Raw genomic sequence first — 16,298 nt, 5'->3', positions numbered from 1 at the left:
AGTGTCGAGGGAAGCGCGAGTAACGTGCGGACCATTAGAAGCTAAACATGCATTCCTTCTGACCACCACCGCCCCAACTAATTTATTAGGAAGAGATTTACTTTGCCGACTAGGATGCAACATCGCGTGTACCGAGGAAGGCGTATACGTCGACGTCGGGGAATCAAATCGAGATTTGTTAATGATGGCATTACAGCGAGCCGGCCCCACCGTGTATTGGTGGCGGCTGGAGGAGGGGGCTTTAGCAGCATGGACCGATATGATTAACATGGTCGGAGCGGAGTCACAAGCAATTTGCGAATGGCTAGAAACACACCACATAGCTACGAAATTGAAACACGATCCGCCGCACTGTACAGCTTGTTATGACGCGGCAGGAAGCGACAGACTGTTATCTAGACATGGTTAAGGAAGCCCTGGGAAAGTATTCTGACCTCGAATTATCACGCATATGGATTGGTCGAGAGGGAATCGGAATTGAAGTAGGCCTAACGCCGCACCAGAAAACGACAGCTAAGTACCCCAAGGGGGTGCCCGCGCACGTTACCCTCAGCACCGCTCGAGGATGGCCACCCGAGAGCGTCGGATGGATGATGGGTCGGCTGCGAAATACGCCAGTAAGATATCAATACGAGGTCGAACACCAAACGATCCAGGTGTTAGATAACGACGAAGGGTTCATGATTAAAGTGCTACCACAGCAAAGACGAGGCAAGTTTGAGATGGTGGAATTACCACCAAAGGCAGCACACATGGTTAGAACAGTCCCCACCACCCCAGGGGACTCCGATGGGCTTCTCGACACTGTCACACCGACACTATGGGCGCAACACGAGAACGAGGTGGGCCGCATTAGGGACGCGCCCCCGCTGGTGATACCGGTTAAGGAGGGGGTGCCCCTACCACATATTCGGCAATACCCACTTCGGCGCGAGGCCGACGCAGGCATCCTCCCGGTGATAGAATCGCTTGTACAGCAGGGAATAATAATTGAGACTACTAGCCCATGTAATACCCCAATATTTCCAGGACCGAAACCAATGACAGGAAAGTGGCGATTCGTGCAAGATTTACGGGAAATTAACAAGGTAATTCAGGGTATACACCCCGTCGTACCAAATGCGGAAGTGCTCATGACTTCCATTCTGCCGGAAGCTACACATTTTAGTCATAGACTTGTGTTCTGCCTTCTTTTCGGTACCAATAGCTCCAGAGTCCCAGTACCTCTTCGGTTTCACCTATAGGTGGCGCCAGTATACTTGGACAGTGCTTCCGCAGGGTTTCGCAGATAGCCCCACCCTGTTTTCGCGGGTGCTACACCACGACCTTGCAGACGTCCAGTTGGCAGGCGGCTCGGTGCTGCTACAGTACATCGACGACTTACTAATCTGCTCCCCATCCAAGGAAGCCTGCGAGACGGATTCACTAGCGCTGCTAAACGCGCTAGCCGAGAAAGGCCACAAGGTAGGCCGGAAGAAATTGCAATTTGTGCGGGAAGTAGTTACGTATTTGGGTCATGCGATTTCACACGGGAAGCGTGAGCTCAACACGAGCTGGGTTACCGCCATTATGGAGGCCCCGTTACCACGCACACAAAGGGAGGTGCTGTGATTCTTGGGAATGGCAGGGTATTGCCGCACATGGATAATTGACTATGCGTTACTAGCCAAGCCTCTGTATGAGGCAACGAAAAATGACCAGCCACGGACGGTGGACTGGACGGACGACCGCATTCGCTGTTACGAAGGGCTCAAACGAGCCTTGATGACGGCCCCAACTTTGGGCCTCCCCGATTATAAGAAGCCTTTTACGCTTTTTACCCATGCAGTAGGGGGATTCGCACAGTCAGTGTTAACCCAGACTCACGGAGATAAGGAACGTCCGGTCGCTTATTTCAGCAAAAAGCTCGATGCGGTAGAACAAGGCTTTCCGCTGTGTTTACAAGGTGTGGCGGCTGCCCGATATGCGGTCGAACGGACAGCCGACATAGTAATGGGACATGCGGTCCTCTTACAGGTACCGCACTGCGTTCATACGTTGCTTCAGCAACGTAGCACACAGCACCTCACAGCCACTCGGCTGATGCAATACGAAACAGCACTGATTACGGCACCAAATGTAACGGTGAAGCGGTGTACTACCCTTAACCCAGCAACGCTTTTGCCAACAGAGGAGGGAAGGGAACCCACACGTTTGTACAGACGTGGTCCAATTGATTTCGACGGTAAGGCCCGACGGTAAGGCACTCCGTTACAGGAAGCCGACCACACTTATTACGTCGACGGATCAGCAAAACGGGCGTGGGACGGATCCCTTTTATCCGGATATGCAGTATGCTCGGATACAGAGACGGTCGAAAGCGGCCGCCTCCCACCCACTTGGTCGGCACAGCAGGCCGAACTGTACGCGCTCACAAGGGCATGCGAAGTAAGCGAGGACAAGGCAGTCACTATCTATACTGACTCGGCGTACGCGCACGGAGTGGTCCACGATAAAGAGGCCATATGGAAGATGAGAGGGTTCCTCACTTCGGCGGGAACACTCATCAAAAATGGGGGCTTAGTGCGAAATCTACTCCACAGCATTATGTTACCACACGAAATAGCAGTAGTCAAATGCCGAGGCCACCAACGTACAGACAATGCGGTGGCGCATGGAAACGCCCGAGCTGACGAGGCAGCAGGGAAAGCCGCGAACCAGCAGGCGGGGTATAACATGCCAGTAGTTACGCGCAAACAGGGCGCCAAGGCAACCGCCCAGGCGGACATCCCAATGCCCGCCACCACGGGGCGGATGTAATACAGTTACAGGCCGTGGCCTCGGAAGCAGAACATCAAAATTGGATTTCATTGGGAGCTCAGCGCCCCATGGAAGGGCAGCTATGGAAAATTGACAACAAACCCGTGGCACCACGAGCTTTATTGCCATGGTTGGCACGCATGGCTCATCAAAATGGCCATGTGTGCCATAGGGGGGTGATGGAGCAGGTTAATTTTACCTGGGCAGCCCCAAGTCTTTCGGCCGTGGTCACCATGGTCTGCCGCTCATGTGCCATATGCCAACACCATAATCGGGGGGCTCCCCCCAGGTATCGCCATGACAAAGGTCATCCCGCTCCGGTCGGGCCTTTGTCATATCCAGTTCGATTTTTTCAATTTGGTACCCTGCATGTCCTTTAAACATGTCTTGGTAGTGGTGGACATGTTCACCAAATGGGTGGAGCCTACCCATGCGTCAAGGCTGACGCTACAACGGTGGCCAAGTGCCTCATGCGGCACATCATATGTCGGTTCGGCATCCCGCAGAAGGTGTCGTCCGACGAGGGCGGGCACTTCACAGGGGACGTCATTAAGGCCGTGTTTAAGGCCTTGGGGGCAAAACAGTCGTTCCATTGCGTATATCACCCCCCGTCGGCGGGACTTGCAGAACGTACGAATGGCACATTGAAAGGTAAGTTGGCCAAGATTTGCACTGAAACAGGCCTCAAGTGGCCGGAGGCTCTTCCGCTAGCGTTAATGAGCATTCGTTATACTCCAGGCCGCACCACCGGCCTTTCCCCCCACGAGATACTCATGGGACGGCCCATGAGCTTGCCGGTATCCGCGCCAGTGGATATGGCGGCACTCGAATTGCCTATCATGGATGACATGCTTTTAAAGTTTTGCATAGGTTTGTCCCATGTGGTGCGCAGCATACACGAACGAGTTCGGGAGGCCCTACCGGAGTCAGCGAGCAAGCCCATACACTCCTTCGAGGCAGGAGATTATGTGCTGGTGAAGCATTTCACCCGAAAGACTGCATTGGAAGAAAGGTGGAAAGGGCTGTTCCAGGTTCTCCTGACCACACCGACGGCGGTGTTCTGTGAGGGCAAGTCGTCTTGGGTGCATGCCACGCATTGTAAGTTGGCCATACCTACATCCACTGCCACCCAAGAAGCACCTACATCACCGACAACTCCTACTGATAAAGACAATGCACCTCTTGGGGCACCACAGCCGCCTTTGGGCGACGATAATCATGATGATGGGAATCCTGGGCCTCGCCCAGGCTAGGTATCCACGCACACGCTCCACCTTATTCCCGGGGGTTAGGTTCAACCTAGAGGAATTTAACTTTCCCGAACCACCAGTAAACGAAATTGGACCAACACTACCCCCACTTGCCCCATTAACAATGCGACACATAACGGTTCATTGGGGACAACAGATAGAGGCAAATTGCTGCGAGTTGGAGACCCATTTTAGATGGCTATATGTGAGATGGGTAGCAACAAGGGTGGTAAATGGATATACGGCACAGGTACAAACGACACGACACACAGTCCTGTCTAAGTATAGGGAGGTAAAGGACGGAAAATACACCGGGGACATACGATGGTATGCCTACGCAGGATATCAATGGGGCACGGGCCCCCAAAAAGATACCCTACTTACCAACGCCCTCGTAGGCCAAAATGGCTCTTTGGTACTCGAATGTGAAGTATGGCCCCCTCGCCAGCCCAACATCAAACTGCGCTGCCCCCCCTGCGCCACTTACCTTTTAGACTCCCCACCTCTCAAGGAAGTGAGGAAGAAGGCAGAGGAAAACACATACTGGACGGTTACCCGCGCAATGGCAAAGGTACAAAACCGATCACGCTGTTGGATGTGTATGCATTTCCCCCCACACTAGTTCCACAAGAATAGTTATGATAGTATTACCCCTGTCCATACGAGATATGTGCTCAGGACCCTTTCGAACTCCATGTTTGACCACAACCTTGGAGCTGGCAGGCCCAAAGCACCCAGCAGTGTGTTCCCATAGTTTCCAATATACCCCACGTATTAGTCAAGCCCTGTTAGGCAAATGACCAGACCCAGTCTGGGTGGTAGAGCAAGAGGGCCGGTTATGCCTCATAGGAAAGGGACATGTCCAGATGGGAACCTCAGAATGCACCCACACCCTGCCGCCCATCGCCCCGCAACAAAAGGGAGGAACCCTTAGAATAACGGTGAATGAGCAGGCCCAGCATAATGTAGCGAGCCTAACGATGTCTTGGGGAACACCAAACGCCACCCTTTCCGAAATTAGTAAATGCATGGCCTCTGCTCTTGTAACACCCCATGGGGTAATGTTTATTTGTGGTAACAAGGCATACCCATACCTGCCTGAACACTGGGGAGGGACTTGTTATTTAGGATCCATTTTTCCCCAGGTACACTTGGCAGACCATTTTAACGAAACAGGGTATATCCATAGGAGGGAAAGACAGGGCCTCTCCCTTTGGAAACAAGATGGGACAGTAAAATTGGACGGAAGTTGGTGGCAGGTTCCACTAGGAGCCTTTTTTCCCCAGGCATGAGTAACCATGAATAGTTGGCGAATAGATAGCCTGGCATTGGTGATGGAACGGATCGGAAACGAGACCCGAATCAATGAACTGAAAGTAGAAAATGAACTGGTACACATGCGAACTATGGTGATGCAGAATCGTGTAGCCTTAGATATGTTGTTGGCAGAAAAGGGAGGAGTATGTGGGATAATCGATGGGAAATGTTGCACCTTCATCCCAGATGAGTCAGAAGGGATAGATGCTTCAATTGCCCGGCTTAAGGCAGCCACGCAAGATCTAACAGATAACCGAAGGGGAAAGGAAGAAGCTAATAATGTATGGTCCGGGATAGCAGCCTGGTTCAGAGGATGGACCGGGATCATTGTAAAATGGCTGTTGACTGTCCTGGCCATAATCGTAGGAATCGTACTCACCCTGGTCATAATGAAAGCCTTAATCCTGGTTTGTGTGAGAAAATGTTTCACAGGATGGACTACACCAACCACTGCTACCGAGATGGTCCTCTCGATACATGGGAAGGACCCAAAAGCCTTCGGCGAACCGGCCAACTCTATCATCTCGGGCCAAGATCCGAACACCCACGACTGGGACGAAGGCCTGGACGATTCTTGGCAGGACAGGGCGTACTACGACTCCTGGCATGACACCGATGACCATGCCACTCCTGACTGGATTTCTATCGACCTTAGTAATAAAGGTTCTTTTGAGAGCTATGCAAGCAGCAAAGATGAAATGACCAACAACTGTCCGGGAGTACCACCATTTGTAACAAACATATTTGGTTTACCCCTCAATGCAAGTCACCGGACACCACGGACACAGATACTGATTCAGATAATGAGGAGGAGATTTGTGATGATGTATGTGCCACCCTTTCCCCCACAGAACGATTACATATACAAGGCTTGATGGCATTGGACGTCCATTGTTCGCCTTGATTCGCGAGGACCGCGCCTGCATAAGGAGTGCCCTCGTTAGGCCGGCGACCGGGCTGCACCTACGCTCCCTCGAGGGTGAATTCGGGACCCGACCGGGCATCAGCTCCGAACCAGGGGGTTTGTGTACCAACATATAGGTAATACAAGGATTATGCATGTTTAGTTGCGTTTATATTCACTTAATGGTTGCTTTTAAATAAATGGGATTGAACCTTCTTTCCTCACAGTTGCATGTATTTTTCTGTCCAAATAGGACAAGGATGGACACTTTCCACACAGTTGTATTTTGCTGTCCAAATGGGACAAAGATGATAACCAAACTAAGGCTTGCTTCAAACTGCTAATGGCCCCTTGGCCCAGTAATTACTATCTAATGACTGCACTTGTAAAGTTCATCCTTCGGTCAGACTGCCCTAGGCAATAAACGATTACGGACCCTGTCCCCAAAACAGCTGCCGAAGGGACACATGATTAATTATGTTTAACTTGCCTGCACGTTTGTTCACTGCTTGCATTCCTGGCTTGTTTGCCTTTTGATATGACTGAAAATTCCCCTGTGACATACATTTCCTGTCCTTGATGATGCTGGTACAGTCCTGCTTTAGATAATGGCTTGATAATGACATAATGTCTCACTTTCCATCTGTGCCTTCAACTTAATTCCTTTCATTAATTAAGGGATGTCGACAGGGGCTGTACTAGCCCAGTGTCCTATATCTTGGGGTCACTGCTTCAGCACAGAGTTAATCTGATTTAGCGAACGTTTTTTCTACTCAGGCCCAGCCTATATAATGGGTTGTGTTCCAGTGTATCTCCAGTGTGGTCCAGTTTGCACTGCCTTGCGTGTTAAGCTCTGCACTCTGGTCAGACTCCACATTTGTGTATTGCTGTGTTTCATTAAACTGCTGATGCTTTAACCCTCGTCTTTTCCCTTCCTGGAGTTGAAGACCAACATATGCACATATATATACAACACAATATATATGTAATTATAACCATAAAGCAATTGAAATAAGATAAAGTTTGAAAGGCTGTAGCAAGAAACCCCATTGAATTGGAAGTTTATCTTATTTTAACACATTCTTCGTGCTTGTTTGGGTACTTTATAAAATCTCCAAAAACAGTAAGTTTCCTGTTTGGAATGATTTTCCATTTTGTTTGACAGCCAGACAATGAATTGCAAGACAGCAAGTGCACATGTGCACTTGGAACACTAATACAATTTGCCAAATTCAAACCAAAGTATTGGGAAACTGCAGGTTCGTGTTCCAATTCATGTTCGCCAGTGTTCAACATATAAAATTCAATTGGTCAAGTAGTTCATTGACCATAAACTGGCATCTGTATGACAGACAGAACCAATTGCTTAATCCCATGTGCGTAGCGCATTAATTTACATAAGCATAGTCTCAAAATGTTCCGTCCAGAAATCTTAAACACATTTCCAAGATCTGCTCACAAAGCCAAACAACCCACTCACAACCGAATAAACTCTCCCTTTTCAACACAAAATGCTAACCGGGTCAGCACAATCTGTCCAACGAACTCGCGCAAGCATGCATCATGGAAAGCCTCATTGCTTGTCTGCTCATATAGATTGTACATGCTGTCAAGTACAGTGTCATTGCGCAGTATCTTGTGGCTCAGGTCCATGCAGAGCATCACAGAGCTTTCATAGCTAAGGATTGCTGTTGCAAAACCAGACCAGATCATCAACCTGTCAGGGTAATGGGGGGAGGAGGGGGGGGGGGAGGGGTGAGAGGGGGTGGTGGGGAGATTTAGATGTAAAATAAATTTGCGAGAGAATATTCCATTTGTGATCGATTATAGAAATTAATTGCGACCGACCTAAGGCATTTCCACACCGACATTAGGCATCCTATCCTTTCATAAAAAAAATTGACGTTTTCTTTTCTCCCATCAAGTACCACATTATTTATTCAAGGCCACATTAAGTCCCCACATTGAAAGAAAAGGGAAAGGGATGGGGGGGAGCTTTAGTCCAAATCATCAGTTCAATGTAATGATTGAATTGAACTACGATCACAGCTTTTGAGATGTGCACCAAAGACAAACCTGTAATGGGGGACTAAAATCGGATCGTTGGGATTGTAGTAGTGCCGCCCAACCTGCTGCATGTCCATCAAACGCAGCACCCTGAATGTACAGATTTTAAAAAAAAAAGTCAAATGCCTCAACACAACACCAAAGTGCAAGTGACAAAAATTAAAAAATGATAAAATACCAAAAGCAATTTGTGATATGCCCACACAAACAGGCAATCCCTTAAATTATTATTTTAGTTGTGGCAATGTGACTATTTCAAATATTACAATAAATCCAATAGCAACTAGAATGCACTCAATGGAGATGCTGAATAACGCAGTCGTTTCCTCTTAAAGCAATACCTAATAACACCCCAGAAGGCACTAACCTCGACAGTCGTTGGGGCTCAAAATTTAACTCTCCCGAGACATTCACAATATAAAGCTTTCGGCTAAATTTGGCAATTATAGCTGCCCTCATTGGCCAGTTATTCTGCCGACAAAAAAAATGAGAAACAAAACAAACATATATAGATTTATCACAATACGTGAGCCTATGAAATGTAGATTATTTTAAAAAATAACTACCTTGGATGCAGCATGGCAACAAATGACTGCAGCTGCACATAAACCAGCAAGTACAGAACACGCAGGTGCCACTTATTTATTATTATTTTTTTGTATACAAGATAGAGGCTCGTGAGAGCTAACATTAATCACACAAAAAGTCAAAACCAACACATAAAACACAAAATAAGGGGAGAGGATGACAAGATGGGGAGAGAGGGGGAAGGACACAAACACGACATTTGAGAGCAGGGACATCGGGAGAAATGTGGGAGGGGGAGGGCTTGGTGGGAGGTGGGAGAGGTATAAAACATATGAACACTGCAAGGACTTCCAGAAAAGAAGTTGGAATTTCAAAAAAAAGGGTATCTGGGGTGAATCGGCAGGGGTAGAAAAGATCAAGGTTTTGGATGGGGGAAGATACTGTTAAGAGATGATGGTGAACAGCTGTTTTAAAGACCAGGAGGGAGGAGTGGGATTGAAGGGAGTTTGTTCCAGAGGCGGGAGAAAAGGGGAATGAAAGAGTGAAGGTGAGGAGAGAGCCTAGATTTTGGATTATCTTCGCAAGTGATTATCTTCACTTATCTACATAATCTACCAATTTACAGGGCAGATGGTGCTATTAAAAAAACCTGTCAGAAAGATTAATAATGCAGACCAACCTGCCTTGCCTCATTTAGATAATTGATGCAAGATTAAACAACTTTGTGCAAGACTTTTCAAAAAGTAATGAAGAGGGTGGGGGGATGGGTGGGGAGGGAATAATAGTCAGTGATGTTTGCAACTTTTCAAAATCGAGGAAGTCACACAATGGCATTTCCACCAACAAAGTTACCTCAAGGTTAAACTAGAGCTTCCAGGGAAGCAGACCTCAACTGAACTGACTGGACAACTTTAAACTAGCACTCTTCTTTCTCAGTTTCAGCATCCTAAAATATTGTGCTTTTCTTAAGAGCTGAAAAAAATATGTCGGCCTATGGCGGACATTTTGTGACGGATCGGGTTGGAATGCAATAGCAACCTACCTTGTGTGGTAAGGGTTAAACATTCTAAGTGTGATCAAAATCTGTTAATATTTGTGGACGCCAAGAATAACGTCGTTTTCATGACCAAAAACAAAATGGTAGCCTAAGTCCGCCATTTTTCAACAGATCGGGCTGAAATGCAATACCAACCTGGTCCTTGGGGTAAGGATGCTGCATGTCAAGTTTGATCAGAATCGGTTGATATTTGTGGACGCTGGAGTATTAACGTCGAAAAGATAACGGACGACAGACGACGACGACAGACGACGGACGCCAGAGGGTTCAGTATGTGATGAACCCAACTGGACTAAAAATGAAAAACTGAATTAAATTTGAACAAGATTTTTATGTCGAGTAATTGTCTGAATTATCATAATTTATGTAAACCCTCTGTGCGGATATGACGTCACGTGACTTGGCAGCCATTTTGTCTTGACATTGTCAAAGGCAAGTCATTTTCTCTCCAAAGTGCTGAAAAACCTGAGTTCTCTTAAATTATCTACTTCCTTGATTATGTTTGATCATCACGACATTTTCCCGGTGTGTACCCTGGTTTAGAATAGGTACACAGTATCCCTGCGTGCTCTTCTTTCTTATCCCTGCCGTAAGGTGACTAAAAGGGTTGGCGTCAGGAAGGGCATCCGGCCATAAAAACATTGCCTCAAAAAGAGAACCATGAAAATTACAACGACATATGGGCAGGGTACAGCCCGAAGTGGAGATCGGTTTCTGAGGTTTGGGACATGGAATGTAGGGACAATGACAGGGAGATCAGGTGAAGTGGTCGAAGTATTGATCAGAAGAAGAGCGGACATATGTTGTGCGCAAGAGGCGAGATGGAAGGGAAGTGGTGTGAGAATGGTGAAGGGTAGGCAGGGACAGAAATACAAGTTTGTGTAGCAAGGGTGCCCGGAGGGCGTGAATGGTGTTGGTGTCCTGTTTTCTGAGGAGTTTGTAGACAGTGTGGTGAGTGTCACGAGAGCGAGCGAGAGGTTGATGATGGTGAAAATGCTTATTGGAAAGCTCTTGGTGAAAGTCATCTCGGGATATGCTCTGCAGGTTGGTCGGAGCGATGAAGAGAAGGACAAGTTCTCGTGTGCGATAGAGAAGCTGATGGAAAACGTGAAAGATGAGGAAGTTGTTGTGGTAGGAGGAGACCTAAATGGAATGTGGGAAGGAGTATGGACGGTTTTGAGGGAGTTCATGGGGGTTACAGATATGGTGCGAGAAATGGAGAGGGTGAAAGGATTTTGGAGTTTGCTGATGGAGCTGATTTGTTGATTTGTAATACTCAGTTCCAGAAAGAGGATAATAAGCTTGTTGCATACAGGTCAGGTGGGTCGACGACAACCGTTGACTACCTGATGGTGCGTAGGCGAGATAGTTGGGGCACCTCCGGGACACAAAGGTGATCCCGGGGGAGGAGGCTGTTTCACAGCACCACTTGGTTGTCTGCGACATAAGGGTGAAAGGTGCGAGGAGAGCTCGACGGGTGAAGTACCAACCGAGAATGAAGGTGTGGAGGTTGAAAGAGGTGACAGTAAGGGAGGCATTAAAAGAGAGGCTGAGTCGGGTAGAGGATGATGTGGTTGAGCTTGAAAGTGGTTGGATGTCAATGAAAGATAGTCTGTTGGAAGCCGTTGGTGAGGTATGTGGATGGACAAAAGGACCACCGAGGCAATCGGAAACATGGTGGTGGGATGATGAAGTTGGAAAGAGGATTGACGAGAAGAGGAAGAAGTTCAAGGAGTGGCAGAAGGCGAAGGGTACGGGAGCAGGAAAAGCAGAGCATGAAAGTTATAAGGCAGCCAAGAAGGCTGCAAAGGCGCAGGAGGCATGGAGGAAAATGTTCGGAGAACGCTTGGATTCGGAAGAGGGTCAGAGAGCGGTATTCAGGATTGCAAAGCAGATGGCGAAAGAGAGGAAGTTGGATGTTATGTTATGGGGGTGTTGTATGTTGGATGTTATGAAACAAGTTACATCCAACAAGGATGTTACATCCAACAAGAAAGTTGGATGTTATGGGGGTGAGTTGCTAGACGGATGAAGTGGGACAAATCGTTGTGGACCCAGATGGAGTTAAAGGAAGATGGAAAAGATTTATGGAAATGCTGTTGAATACAGAGAATGAATGGGATGGCAACATAGAGAGTCACCCAGTTTTAGGACCGGCAGAGAAGACAACCGAGAAGGAAGTTGAGGAAGCGATAAAAGCAATGAAGAGTAGAAAAGCGGGAGGGCCGACGGGAGTTGTGGGAGATATGTTGAAGGCAGCGGGAAATTGGGGTGTGAAGAGAATGACAGAGATCTGTAATCTGGTGGTGAAAGAAGGCCGCATTCCAGTGGCTTGGGAACTGAGTACCCTCGTCCCTCTATACAAGGGGAAAGGTGACCCTCTGGACTGTGGCTCGTATCGAGCGACAAAGTTATTGGAGCATGGAATGAAGGTATTGGAAAGGGTGTTGGAGAGGAGGATAAGGAAGAAAGTGAAGAACGACGAAATGCAGTTTGGATTTATGCCAGGAAAAGGAACGACAGACGCGCTCTTTATTGTGAGGCAGTTGCAGGAGAAGTACATGGGGAAGAGGAAGAAGTTGTTTCTTGGGTTTGTTGATCTGGAGAAAGCATTCGATAGGGTTCCACGCGAAGTAGTGACATGGGCATTGAGGAAGTGAGGAGTGGAGGAAGGGTTGATCAGAGTAGTGATGGCAATGTACAAAAGAGCACGCACAGCTGTAAGGACAAAGGACAGGAACAGTGGTGAGTTTGAGGTGAAGGTGGGAGTGCATCAGGGGTCGGTACTAAGTCCAATACTATTTGTAGCTGTGATGGAGGTGCTGGCTCAGAACGTAAAGGAGGGTTTACCATGTGAGTTGTTGTATGCAGATGATCTGGTGTTGATTGCAGAAAGTATGGGTGGACTGAAGGAGAAGATGAACAAGTGGAAGGAATGTATGGAGACAAAAGGTCTGAAGGTCAATATCGGAAAGACGAAGGTGATGGCAAGTGGTAAAGCATGTGGTGAGGTGGAAAGACCTGGGAAGTGGCCATGTGCTGTGTGTGCAGGAAGGGTATCGGAGTGAACTCCATTCAATGTACAATGTGCGCTGTGCGCTGAGTGGGTTCATCAAAAATATAGTGGGCTGAGGGTCATTAACCAGTGTGGCAGCTACATTCAAGTGTAAGGTGTGCACAGAGGGAGCTGAAGATGGAGGAAAAGTGAGTTGGATCCTGGCGACAGCATGAGGCTGTAAGGTGTGAAAACATTTTGCTACCGAGGAGAAATGCTGAATGGAGGTGGATCGGACTTGGCAATAGTTGCTAGAATGAGATGTGCATGGAAGAAGTTTCGGGAACTGAGTGGCGTGCTGATGAGGAGGGGAGTGTTGTTGAAGCTGAAGGGAAAGGTGTATGCTGCATGTGTGAGAAGTGTCATGATTTATGGGAGCGAGACAGAGCAGCAACAAAGGCTGGAAAGGGTGGAAATGTGAATGGTTCGGTGGATGTGTGGAGCATTGTTGAGAGAGAAGACGACAAATGATGAATTGCGAAAAATGATGGGAATAGAGCCCGTGATGGATGCTGTGAAGAGAAACAGGTTGAGATGGTTTTGGTCATGTGTGGAGGAAGGAAGAAAGTGACTGGTTGAGAAGAGTGATGGAAATTAATGTAGCAGGAAGTAGAGGACGGGGAAGACCGAGAAAGACTTGGCTCAAGGTGGTGGAAGAAGAAATTCGGGCAAGGGGGTTAACAAGGTGAGATTTTTTTTTTTTTTTTTGTATACAAGATCGAGGCTCGTGAAAGAGCGAACATTAATCATAATCACACAGAAAGACAAACCGACACATAAAACATATAACATCGGGAGCGGTAGACAAGATGGGGAGAGAGGGGGAAGGACACAAACACAACATTTGAGGGCAGGGACCGACAGACATGGAGACATCGAGAGATCTGTGGGAGGGAGAGGGCTTTGGGTTAGGGGGCATGGGAAGGGGGGGGGGGGGGGTGGGAGAGGTATAAAACATATGGACACTGCCAGGACTTCCAGGAAAGAAGTTGGAATTTCAAACAAGGTGGATCTGAGGTGAATTAGCGGGGGTAGAAAAGATCAAGGTTTTGGATGGGGGAAGATAAGAGATGGTGGTGAACAGCTGTTTTAAAGACCTGGAGGGAGGAGTGGGATTGAAGGGAGTGTGGGAGTTTGTTCCAGAGGTGGGAGAAAAGAGGAATTAAAGAGTGAAGGTGAGCAGAGAGCCGATATTTCGGCAGTTTAACCATCAGAGGGTTGCTGGCAGATCTTGTGCGACCTGTCGGAATAGTTGGGGGACAGAGCACAGAGAGCTGGGGGAGCAAGGCCGGAGAGGAGTCGGTAGAAGACGGAAAGACCACCAACCGGCCTGCGGTGATTAAGTGAAAGGCCCTCGGAGATAGCGTCATCGCGGATATTCCAATGATTCTGAAAGCTTTGGTTTCAACAGCGTGAAGCCGAGCTCGGTGTGAGGCAGGAGCACCGGCCCATAGGGGAGAACAGTATTCCATTGAGCTGCGGATGAAAGCCTTGTATGTGGTGAGGAGCTCAGGTGTGCCGAGGAAGGACTTCGCACGACGGAGGATGCCCAGTCGGCGACTGGCTTTGGAGGCCAGCTTGGAAATGTGGTTTTCCCAAGAAAGACCATGGCAGATAGTGAGACCCAAAAGCTTGAGCGACAGAACTTCTTGGAGAGGATTGTTGAGAAAGTAGATGGGAGGGTTGTCCAGTTGATCTTTTCGGAGAGACATAGTAAGAGTGTGAGATTTGTCAGGATTGAAAGACATGTTCCACTTGTTTGACCAGTCTGTGATTTTGTCCAAGTCTTCAGAGAGTGAGGAGGCTGCAGACTGCCGATCTGAGGGAAGAGGAATGGAGCGGCAGAGAGTGGAGTCATCAGCAAAGAGATAGAGAGGATTTTCCAGAGAGTCGGAGAGATCATTGATAAAGACCAGAAAAAGCACAGGGCCCAGAACACTGCCTTGGGGAACTCCAGCCTGAACAGGAAGGGGAGATGAGACAAATCCATTCAGGGCCACACGTCGACTACGACCAGAGAGGACGTCCGCAAGCCATGCATGGAGATTTCCATGGATATCATAGAAGGAGAGTTTGGTGAGCAGAGCGGGGTGCTAGACCGTTTCGAAGGCACGTGATGTGTCAAGGGAGACAGCTCTGATTTCCTGTTTGGCATTGAGGACCTCCATCCATTGTTGAGAAAGCAGAAGCAGCATGTCCAGAGTAGAGTGACCTGGTCTGAAACCAAATTGATGATCAGAGATCAAGCCATTGGAGAAGAGGAAAGATTTCATATCCAAAGCAATGATGGATTCCATGACTTTGCTGATAATTGGGAGCAGGCTGATTGGTCTGTCGTTGCAAGGATCTGTATTTGCACCTTTTTTGTGTAAAGCAGTAATGTTTGCTGATTTCCAGGATGCTGGCAGATGACCTTGAGCAAAAGAGAGGGTGAAAAGAACAGAGAGAGGGTGAGATAGAGCGGCAGAGCAGGATTTTAGGACCCGTGGGCTGATGCCGTCTGGTCCAGTTGCAGAATCAGAGTCGAGGTTAGACAAAAACTCCTCCACCTGTCAGGAGAGAAGGACACAGAGTCCAGGAGCAGTTGGGTTCGACTGGGAAAGGTGGGAACAGAGAGATGGGTTTGGGACTAAAGATTTTGAGGCAAACACAGGTGAGGCATTCGGCTTTGTCACGTGCGATGTCAACTGTTAGTCAGGTTCACTATGTTTTTTCGTTCAAAATTTTGGTAGATTAGCAAAACTATACATTTTTGGAATATTCAGAGCATGAGGAATCCAAAAATTAATGTTTACATTTGCGTAGACACCTTTGCGAAAATGACACTCAGGACAGTGATGAAGATCTGTAAAAGCATATTCCTGAACGGTATAGACCTCGTAGATCCTGTGTATAGGACTTATAGTTCAATCTGATACTACCTATAACTTCCTATAACAACCTATAACTTCAAAGGACTTGCAATATCATGTATTATGTAATACAGTTATATCACAAATATAAAGACAATGGTTTTCAATTACCTTCGTTTGTTGCTTTTCTATAATGCTGAGCACTATTTTGAGGCCTTTATTGGATTCCTTGACCCAGAAAACATAGGATTAGCATATTTAATTAAGTCTCTAGGTTGACTAGAAGCTGAGATCGCGCAAAATATGTATTTTATGGCGGCCATTTTCAAAATCCAAAATGGCGGCCATGCAGGTGTCTGTGCAAATGCCAACATTGATTTTCAGATTCTCCGTGCTCTGAAGATTCCAAAAATGTACAGGTTTGCTAATCCCAAAATTTTGAAAGAAATTATATTTGTTAACATGGTGA

The 16,298-nt window shown here is 47.6% G+C and overlaps 1 protein-coding gene across 1 annotated transcript in view; it reads right to left on the bottom strand.

Moving 5' to 3' along the window:
* Positions 1–16,298, bottom strand: part of PIWIL1 (piwi like RNA-mediated gene silencing 1) — a gene marked incomplete at its 5' end in the record, with an annotated part of 210,131 nt that overhangs the window by 146,011 nt on the left and 47,822 nt on the right. The window contains 2 exons of the mRNA XM_068134816.2: positions 7,790–7,987; positions 8,347–8,427. Coding sequence (XP_067990917.2) covers positions 7,790–7,987; positions 8,347–8,427 — 279 coding nt within the window. The remainder of the gene's footprint in view (positions 1–7,789; positions 7,988–8,346; positions 8,428–16,298) is intronic.

The sequence above is a fragment of the Myxine glutinosa genome, chromosome 13 (genome assembly GCF_964187855.1).
Source record: "Myxine glutinosa chromosome 13, kmMyxGlut1.1, whole genome shotgun sequence".
Lineage (NCBI taxonomy): Eukaryota > Metazoa > Chordata > Myxini > Myxiniformes > Myxinidae > Myxine > Myxine glutinosa.
The sequence above is the reverse complement of the archived record's forward strand: the minus strand, read 5'-3'. Positions and strand labels throughout refer to the sequence as shown.